General features: G+C 54.2%; 1 protein-coding gene across 3 annotated transcripts; it reads right to left on the bottom strand.

Moving 5' to 3' along the window:
- Positions 1–337: 337 nt before the first annotated feature.
- On the bottom strand, positions 338–6,406 carry AANAT (aralkylamine N-acetyltransferase). Of its 3 annotated transcripts, none has more exons than XM_033089747.1 (6): positions 5,771–6,406; positions 5,286–5,601; positions 2,261–2,339; positions 1,574–1,891; positions 1,116–1,270; positions 338–731 (listed from the first exon to the last, which is right to left on the bottom strand). In XM_033089747.1, exons 4-6 carry the CDS (start codon positions 1,734–1,736, stop codon positions 429–431), a joined length of 621 nt encoding a protein of 206 aa, XP_032945638.1. In that variant the 5' UTR covers positions 1,737–1,891; positions 2,261–2,339; positions 5,286–5,601; positions 5,771–6,406; the 3' UTR covers positions 338–428. The 3 variants fall into 3 exon arrangements, with proteins under 3 accessions (XP_032945638.1, XP_032945640.1, XP_032945639.1); XM_033089749.1 differs by having other exon boundaries at positions 5,838–6,406; XM_033089748.1 differs by lacking the exons at positions 5,286–5,601; positions 5,771–6,406 and adding an exon at positions 3,577–4,398.
- Positions 6,407–10,321: the final 3,915 nt, after the last annotated feature.

The raw sequence follows: 10,321 nt of genomic DNA, 5'->3' as shown, positions 1-10,321 counted from the left end.
CTATTCCAGGCTGAGGGCAGGAAGGGCCGTCCCTGGAGCTGGGGAGAATAAGGGCCCTGAGCCCTGGGCTGCTTCTATGAGAACAAGGACACTGCCCTGGTACTGAGCCCTTTGTGCCGACCTTCCCGGAGGGGCCCGCCCCCCTTGCTGGTTCCTGAGATGAGGGAGCTGAGGCAGGGCTGCAGGGCACCTCCCTAGTTGCCAACCTCATCTCAGGCACAGTTTGGAGTACGGGAGGTCCAGAGGGCCCCTTGGGGACAGACTGGAGGACATACTGCTTGTGTTCCAGTTGGGAGAAGAATCCTCTTTATTTCACCCCTGCCCTCACCATCACTGCTTGGGAATCCTCCATTCACACTCAGCTTAGACCAACCAGGAGACCCCAGGGCTGGGTGGGAGCCACACCTGCACTGCTGTGGCCGGCCAGCTCAGCAGCTGTTCCTGCTCATGGAAGCGTGGCCCCGCAGGGAGCACTGCAGCTCCGTGAAGGCCAGTGGGCCCACAGTAACAGAGCATGGGCCCACCCGGTGGAAGCCGAACCTCTCGTAGAAGGGCACCAGAGCGTCCTCACACATGAGCACAGCCCGGTGCACAGCTGGCTGGCCACCCAGGTGGTACAGGTAACGCCACAGCAGGCTGGAACCCCTGCCCTGCTGCCGGAAGGTGCGGTGCACAGCGAGCACGTGCAGGTGGGCCATGTGGCCCCCGGGCCTGTGCAATGTCAGTGACTCCTGGAGGCAAGTGGGAGACAGGTGTCACCTCTGCGGATACCTGTGCGCCACACCACCCCCACCCTGGGCCAAGTGTCCCCTGAGTGCCTCCAATCAGGGTTCCCCTCCCACCTAAGGAGGGCCCCAAATTGGGAGTTAGACCCCAGCCTCATGGCAGACCCTTCATGAAGGCTTTTGAGACCCCCAAAGGGCTGGGCTCTCTTGCCCTGGAAGAGGACCCACAGACTACGCTCGTCTCCCCGGGTCTAGAGGAAGAGATCCCAGCCTCCGGCGCCTCTCCCCTTGTCTGGCTGGCTGTGTGAGAGCGGCCAGGGGCCAGCGGGCAGTGGGCTCTCTGCCAGAGGCCTTCTGGGGGCTGGGCATTGCAGCCTGCCCTGCCCTCACCTGAGTGAGTCTCTCCTCGTCCCAAAGTGAACCGATGATGAAGGCTACAAGGCGGCCCTCCTGGAACCAGCCCAGGGACAGCTCTGGACACAGGGTCAGGAAGTTCCGGATCTCGTCCAGATGCAGGGGGCACATGCCCGAGACAGAGATGAAGGCTGCGGCAGGAGACACAGGTGGGTGATTCTGGTAACCATGCCAGACACCCACTGCCCACCAAGCATCTGCTCAGATGACAGGGTTGGGTCTCCCATTCCCCAACCCTCCCCTACCAGAAAGCAGGGGGTTCAGGGCTGTTGTTCCCCCCACTTTCCTAAACACCCACGCATACACAGAACCACACACGGCCTGATACTCCAGGTTCCCGGCCCACAAGGACCCGAGACGCAAGGGGCTTGTCCTCACAGGGTAAGTGGCAGAGTACCGTGGCATCCGGACCCCGTTCCGGTGCGGCTGCTCACCTTCGCGCTCAATCTCAAACACGCTGGCAGCATCCTGTTGGGTAAGGCAGCGAAACTCGCTGGCGGGGAGTGTGTGGCGCCGCTGGCAGCTTGGGGTCTCTAGGATCCCAGGCGGCAGGCGCAGGGCCACGGGCCTCAGGTAGTGAACGCTCTGTGTGGACATCCCAGCTGCCAGCGCCACGTCTGGGTGCCCCGGCTTGGGAAGGCCCCACGGAGAGAAGGCCCGGTGGAAGGCCTCCGGAAGAGAGCCCACGCACGGCCCGCTGGCCCCGGCTTTGGGTGCCCTGGACTCCGCGACAGTGGAGAGCCCCCCAGCACCTGTTGGAGAGGTGTGAGGGTCAGGGGTCTGGTCTTCCCCAAGAAGGGCAGGCCAGAGTGAGGGTGTGTCTTGCCTCTTTTGTAGCTGGACCTGGGATAGGGCCAGCCTCAAAGCAGATGGGCAGGTTTGAGAACTGTCCACATTGGTGCTCCCTTCCCACGTTTCCTACTCAGCCAGAAGGACCCGCGGAGCAGCCCTCCAAACCTCCCAATTCTACCTCACTGCCCTCCCGGGCATCGGAGCCCCAGGAGAGGGTGGGAGGGGTGGATCTGAGGTACCCCAACAGCGCTGCCCAAGGGAGGAGGGAGCACGAGCCCCCAATGATCATTTCTTATGTAACTGCGGGGTGGGTGAGGGGTTTGTCTCACCTGCCCAGAGGGGGACTTTCTGGTCCTTCGGATGCAAGATGGTGTCACTGGGAGCTTTTCAGGCAGCCTCAGCCCTCACCTTGAGAAAAAGCCCCTTAATCAAAGTGGGTCCTTAGGGAGCTCCACATTTACCCAGACCAGGCCATGCACACACAGGGTGGGGTGAGGAAGCTGGGGGCATATAGGGGTGTGGGGAAGAGTCTGGAGAGCATGGGGAGGAGCCGGCATGGAGGACACACAAGAGCCCCCTGCTCCACCCGGCTCGTCAGCCGTGTTCTTTGGCATTTTTTATTTCTCCCATGACATCCTACAGATTTGCAGTTCTCAAAGGAGGCCATCCCCCCTTAAAAAGCCCCATGGCTTCCAAAGGTACCCTTCTTCCTCCACCTTTTCTCCCCCAAGCAGGTACTCCTGTTCCTGAAGGCTGGGAGGGTGGGGAGGGGATCCCACTTACCAGGATTATGGGCAAGGGCCCCCACATTCCCACCACAGAGCCAATTACCGTGGGAGCCATCCACAGGCGCAGGAACCAGGAACCAGGAAAGTCTGAGATGCTGGGGTGCACTGCTGTTCTCAGAGGTGTCTAATCCACCCCTCCCCGCCCCTCACCCTGCCTCCACATCACACCAGACAGGATGAAACCAGCAGGGCTTTGTCTGTCCCTGTGTGCTGTGGCACACTGGATGCAAAGAGGATTACAGGGGCTGACGAGGCTCCAGGGCTTGGGGGAAAGCATGGGGCTAATCCCCGCTCTGGCCCAACTGGGACAGGCATTCACCCTCTGTCCCCTGGAGCTGGGCAAGCTCCCCTGAGGGTGCTTCCAGCTCTGGCAGCCCAAGGGTGCTACTGTTTATAGCTCTTGCTAGGTGTTGAGCCGCAGGTAACAGTCTCCTAACCCACACGGCAGCCTGGCCCAGTGAGTATTCACCCCATTTTGTACAGAAGAAAACTAGGGCTCAGAGAGGTTAAATAACTTGCTCAGAGCCTCACATCAAGTCAGTGAGGCAGGTCCAGGTCCACCTCCCCAGTGCACACTGTTCCCACCCAGTGATTTCCCAAATGGCCAGTTCACATCTTCACAGTTCTCCTGCTGGTCATCACACAGTGTCCCCAAGTCAGAGTCTACCAAAGCAAAGGATAGAAATGCCTAAATCTGGCTCCTGGACCTGCAGGTGGAATTGATAAGCTTGGAGGGGCAGGAGAGGCTTGCTGTGTAGACAGTGGCAAGCCACTGAATGGCTTGCCATGTCCGACCTTCCCTTGTAAATTACTTCCTCCATCACATATGTAACCAAAGTCTGGCTCCCCAAACATACCTTTTTCTGGAGCATTCCCAAATCCAGAGGTCGGAGTCAAATCCTCCTGCTCCTCACTCTCCATGACATCTTCTATCATCGCTTGTCCATCTGTCACGAAGCCCAACTCAAACCAGCAAGAGGTCCTCAGAGATTCACGCCCTCCGGCCACCCTGGTAGCCCACCTTGTTTCCCACGCCTTTCATCTCCCTGAGTTACTTAACCCCAAGGGGGTGCTGCCACCACTTTGGAAGACTTGAGCCAACACTTGGGAAGACCACAAAAGCTGGACACATACACACCGTGGGACCCACAATCCCACTAAAGAAGCAAGAATGTTCCCAAACTGGAAACACCCCAAATGATCATCCACCATAGAGGGGACTATGGAATATACCCAAAATGGGAGCTCACCCAGCGATGAGAGTGAACAAACTGCTCCCACACACAGCACCCCAAGGACGACTCCCACCAACGCCGCAGTGAAAGGAGCCAGGACACGAGCAGTACCGTGTGGCTCCAAGGCTTCCATGCTAATCTGCGTGTTAGAATCAGGACAGTGGCTGCCCAAGGGGGCTTCGGGTGCTGGAAATGTAACATAAATTGAACGCTGGTTACATGGAGGAGACGAAAATTGATCAGGCTGCCTACTCCGTGCTCTTTTGTGTCTGTATGTTCTACTGGAAGTTTACTTAGTCACTCTCATCTAAAATGCCCCCTAGCCTCCAAAGTCCCTTGACTACTAATAACCTTGGCTCCACCCCATTCCCAGGGCTGCCCCCAGGGCCTTGTGGGCACCTGGGGTGAGTTTTTCCTCCAGAATCCTGAGCCCCAGCAAACTGCCTCATGCTCTTCCACCTCGCCCCCACCCAGGCCCCTCTCTCAGTCCCAAAGACTGCCCTGGCCTCTGTTTCTTCCCTTCAGCTCACACCCCTCCTGCAACCCTTAGCTCTTCCCTTGCCAGCACTCACCTCTGTCCTTCTGCCACATGCACCCCCTGCCCCATCAGGGCCTGGCTTTTACACCCGGACAGCAATGCTGATCCTCAATTCACACATCTCAGAAGAAGCGCCTGTTCTTACATGTGATCCAAGAGGGATTGCCAGCCCTGCCGGGGGCTGCTGGGCCCACATGGCCCTGACACTGAGATGACCCCAGACCAGCCCAGATGCCCCCACACACCCACACTTTTATCCACTTTTTCCAGGGTCCCTTTATTGTCTGAAGACTAGCAATCCCCAGAGCTCACCATGTCTCTGACCCCAACTACCACCAGGCAGTTCCCATCTTTCCCCTTCTGGGGACCCACAAAAGACCTCTCAGAACTGACCAGCAGACCTCACCAGGCTTGGCCTTTGGGCCTGGAGGGGGAACATGTTCAGGACCTGGGCGGGGCACCTCTAACCTCAAGGTCCCAGAGAAGGCCTCCTCCATCCTGAGACCCTGTGGCTCACTGCACCCCCTGGTGGCTCATCACAACTGCCTGAGAAGGGCAGGCTGTTGAACCTCTCTTTTGATTGACCATTACATAGTTCTATTCTTTCTGGAAAACACCTCTAGACACATGGAACCCCAGAAAACAAGATGAGACCGTGTATTAAACATGGCTAAACTGCAGAGACAGCAGAGGGGAGCGGAGGGTGATTGTGGGGCCTCTCTCTTGGTCAACTGGAAGAAAATAACAATACACCACGACTGAGAGAGGGTGACGGGACAAAGATAAAGGATACCCTCTGCAGTGAAATGAAGAGAAACATCAAAATGTCGACATCAGGAGCAGCAGCATTTGTCCCTGGTCCCAGCTTTGTCTAGTGATAATCCGCTGAGGCATTTCAGACCAGCCAGCCACCTCCCGACACTGCGGCGTCCTCCCACCAGGGCTGTAATCGAATTCATCTGAACAACAGGCCCTGTTGCCCTGCCTTGACTTTGGTCGAGCCAGCTTCCTTCAGCTGAAGGTAATTCCTGCAGGAGAACGCAGCTACGAGCCATCAGCCGTCCTGCCAGCTCGGGGATGAGTGCTCTGGGTCACTTTTTCCAGGCTGCCTGCGGAGAGCCACCCGAGCAGTGTGTTAGCACCAACTTCCTGGGGCCTTGCCAGGGTGATAAATCGTGTACCGTGGAAAAGTGCTCCCATCGCAACACACTCTGCCCATCCAGCTTCATGTTCTGCGCCTCTTGCTCCAGCATCCTCCAATTCCAGTCCCATACACACCCAGCTCCTGGCGGCACCATTGGCGAAAACCTGCAGCTCCTTCTCCGAGCAAAGGCAGAGCACTAACCTCTAAGAAGCCAGAGGGGCCAGACCTGTGAGGGTCCAGAAGGCTCAGGGAGAACCTGGCCCTTCGAGACTTTTGAGGGCAGCGACCCGGATAGTCTCAGATGTCTCAGAATCCCACTCTCCCCAATCAGGATCCTCCTTGGCACAGCCGACTCACTAAGGTCAAGAGGTCAGCCTCTGGGGCCCTGCTACTCTTATTAATTCTGGAACCTGATCGTCTCGTTTTCCCTGTGTTCAGTTTCTTTGCATGGCTGCCAAGGAGATCCTCTGGCTTTTATACTGAGCCTTGGAGTGGTGACTCATCACCCAGAGCCTTTCACTGTCTTTCTCCAATGTGACTGCCCCCGAGAAAGGCCATGGGCTTCCACAGTCCTTACGACTGCTCCCCCAGCCTCTCGGGTACCTGAGACTTTTCACCACCACTCCCTGTCCCAGTGGTATTCCATGCCAGTTCACTGCCTATGCACGTTTTAACAATTGCACCACTACAGCCTGCCAGGGGCCAGAAGATTCCACCTGCCCGCAGTGATGGGGGCCCTTGTTAGCAGGCAGGTGATCCAGCCCCAGAATCGCGTTTGGAATCTGTTCCCTAAGACCACACCTGGCACCAACTGTTACAAATCAGATTCCCCAAGAAATAAACTTTAAGACGCTGAGATCTGCTTGGAGACGTTGATTGGGAGTGTTCTCAGGACAACACCTGTGAGGCAGCACGGTCAGCAGTTTAACTGTGAGGAGGAGGTGGTAGCGGAGGCTTCAGCTGATCCCCGGAGGAGCTATAAAGCTGGGGTGACCCTTCCCAGGTGTCCTGAATGGAGGTAAGAGGGCCAGGCTTTGTTTCCCCTTGCAAACAGTCAGTGGAGGGGTGAGGCATCTTCTTTCAGCCAAGGGCAATCCTTGCAGAGGGACGCAGCTGTGAGCCGTGGCAGCCAACGCCCATCAGCTGGGAGAAGGAGACCCTCAGACCCGAAGGTGGCCTTGGGCCAGGCACCTCAGCATCCACTGCATGCCCATCTCCCCAAAAGGCTTGTAAACCCCTGGAAAACAGAGCCCACATTGAAAGTGTGGCATTGTGCCACCCACAGAGTAGGAGTCTAGCAACCAAACAACTCTTCTGTTGAGGATAGCTCTTAGCTTCTTGACTTCCTGTGGGTTTTTTTTGGAGCCTCCTTTGTACAGATAGGCCGGTTTGCTGCAGGGCTGAGTGGGGCCTTTCCTTATTTGGGGTTCAGTATCTGCCATAGTACACAGGCATTTTCCGGGAACCTTCCAGACCTTTCTGGAACGGAGGTGTCAAAGGCAAGGAGGGATCGCCACCTCCTGGAGAAAGAAGGGACCTATGGTTCCCTGAGCAACTGGAGCCTTCTGTCCAGTAGAAAGAAAGATCATGAGAGCCCGTGTGGGATTTTTCAATTTTCTAGTAGCCACATCAAAAAAAGCTGAAAGAAACAGGTGAACTTGACTTTAGTAATATGTTTTATTTAACCTAATAGATACATATATAATATTGCCATTTCAACGAGTAATCAATATAAAATTATTAATGAGATATTTCTTTTTTTTTCTTGTTTTTGCACAGAGTCTTCAAAATTCAGGGTGTATTTTATACTTATAGCACGTGTCAATTCAGACCAGCCACATTTCAGTGCTCAAGAGGCACATATAGTTAGGGGCTGAAGACTAAGGAGAGAACAACAGTGTGTGTATGTGTGTGGGGGGGTGTATGTGTGTGTGATGAGTGTGAGTGGATGTGTGAGGTGAGTGTGCACATATAGGGTGTGTTTCCATATCTAAAAAATTGGAGAGCTGGGGACTTGAGGAAAGATGGAGGTGTCCCAGACACTTGATGCATTGAGGGCCACTGGGAGAGTTGAGCTTGTTTTGCTCAATCATTCAACAAGAATCTCTTGAGCACCTACTGTGAGTCAGACCTGTGCTGGCTGCTGAGATACAAAGATGAAGAAGACACATCCCTGTCCTCAAAGTTCATGGTCCCATGGGACAGACAGGAGTACAAAAATGGTTGTATAGAGAGTAAGAGACACGACCATACAGGTATTACCAGGTAAAAGGGGGAAGTGGGGCACTTGGAAGACTTGATAGCTAAGAAGGCCCACGCCAGCTCTTGTAAGGGGAACAGGAGATCTTTAGGGGAAAGCAGGTGTTGAAGCAGCAGAGGAATAAAAAGTTCCAGGCAGAGATGGCAAATAAGTGAAAAGGCACAAAGGCACCAAAGAGTTGGGATCCTTAAGTAAGCAGCTGAGGCCAGAGTATGGGGCATGTGTGTTGCGGTGGAAGATGGGTAGAGGGAATCAATTCATGAAGGGCCACGTGTGTCACTCTCTGGTGGACCATGAGAGCCGCTGAAGCATACTGAGATATTAAGCCGACCTTATTGCTTATCACTTATTGCTCAACTTTTTACTGTTGCCCCCGGCACAAAGTGTTTTCCCTAGTGGATTGCAACCATTCCTCAGAGTCAGGAGTGAGAATGGCCACGGGCTGGCCTGTCCTGACCCTGGCTGTAATGCAAGGTCACCTTGGGCAAGTCCTAGGGCATCGAGGCAAGGAGGGGTGAGGCTCCAGGAGCAAGGATTGCCCCTTTATCTCCAAAAGCCCACAGCTTGAGCAACCCACAGCTGGAACCTCAGGCAGAGGCATTTCCCCAGCCAGACACTGAGGGTGTGGGAGGGCTCCCTAGAGTAGCGCCCCTCCCACCCCTCCTTGGCAGCCAAAGCCCCCAAGAGCTGAAGGCACCCTAGAACCCCCAAACACCAGCTCCAGGGTGGGAGGAGTTCTCTGGGCCCATAGGGATTTGTTCATACAGGGAGGCCTGGAGAGGCCAAGCAGGCTGGGGCTCCCCTAGGGGGCAGTGTGCACACTTTGTGGGTCTGGAGAGGTGGCTCAGTGGCTGATTAAGATAGGGACGAGACAGGGCCTGCTTCTCTGAGATCAGTTCACTTTGCTGCCAGCTCTGCTGCCTCCCGCACCCCACCACTTCCTTAACAAGGGGAGTGGCCAGGCTGCCTCAGTTTCTGGCAGGCATGTTTGTAAATAAGCAAATTCTCCTGAGGAGTATCTCTGGTCCCCAAGAATGGCTGGGTGTTGGGGCCATGAAAGGAAGGGTTTTTCTCTATTGGGGAATGAAGTAGTGTGTTTTTTTTTCTTTTCATCCAACAATTACGAAAACAAAAACTAAGCAGATGCTCCCATCTGGGCTCTACTCTCCAGCCTGGGTGTGCAGAGACTGCGGCTGGGGGCTTGGGGTCTGGAAGTCAAGGCTCAAACCATGCCCGGAGTATCTCAGGTCTGAAGGAGGCCACTGAAGGACACCATGAGGCGGGGAGTGAGGTACTGAGCCTCTCTCTCCGAAAGGGCTCAGATGAAGCTCAAACTCGGGGCAACAGAAAGGGCTTAGAAATAGCATGGGCAGCTCCGTGGTGTATGGGGGAGGGGATAAGAAATTGACCAAATGGGGGAACAGGAATCTCAGGCCTTTGACACCACCAATATGGTACATTATTGAGCACCAACACTGTGGCAGACACTGAACTAGGTACCAGGGTTACACACATAAATGTGACATAACCCACATATGTGCTCAAAAGGTGTTTAGTAGAGGAGAGATTGGCATTTGAAATCAAGGACTCTTACCTACAGCCTAGCAGGTTCCTGTTGGGGTGGGGGACAGCACAGTGTGGCATGATGCTTCACGGAAGGGACGGCTCATACTTCCTCCCTCGCAGGCAGGTAATCTATGTAAAGCACTTAGTGTGGTAGCTGGCATTAAGTTGCAGCTCAATAAACGGAGGCTATTATTAGCCATTATTACAAGAAGCTGCAGAATAAACATGGCACATCTTCCTGGAGCGTCAATTTTACCCAACTATTAGGGAGGAAAGGGCATTCTTTTTATAACAAGCACAGGCAGAAGCTGAAATAGAATGCAAAACTCACTTGGATTTTTGACATCAAAGATTTAGGACCTGCATTGCCCTGCCCCTTTAGCCTATTTGCACACCTCCATCCCCTGGCGGACACAGCAACTAGAAAAGCCCCTGCATGTGGGTTTAGGAAATCTGGGTTCCAATTTGGATCTGCCAGTTACTACCTTCTGACCTTAGGCACTGAATTAGTATAATTACTTTTTATATTTTAAAATGGCAATATAAAGCAGACCATAATAGTTCTGCCAATCTAGAATTTTAGTCCAGACAGGAGTGGGGGTGGGTTGAAATATTATAATAATGGTTAAGCTTTATTGAGAGAACTGTATGCCAGGCACTGTTGTATTTCATTTAATTCTCCCAAACACCTGATGAGACAAGTAGTGCTATTATCACCCCTATTATACAGATGAGAACATTAAGGTGAAAAGAAGTTTATCACTTGTGTACCTTTATAAGATTAGTAAGTGGCAGTGCCAAAAATTGGAATCCACGGCTCCCACTCTTAACTGTCTGGCTATCTTACCTCTTGCCATGT

Source organism: Rhinolophus ferrumequinum, chromosome 21, assembly GCF_004115265.2.
Source record: "Rhinolophus ferrumequinum isolate MPI-CBG mRhiFer1 chromosome 21, mRhiFer1_v1.p, whole genome shotgun sequence".
Classification (NCBI taxonomy): Eukaryota; Metazoa; Chordata; class Mammalia; order Chiroptera; family Rhinolophidae; genus Rhinolophus; species Rhinolophus ferrumequinum.
The sequence above is the reverse complement of the archived record's forward strand: the minus strand, read 5'-3'. Positions and strand labels throughout refer to the sequence as shown.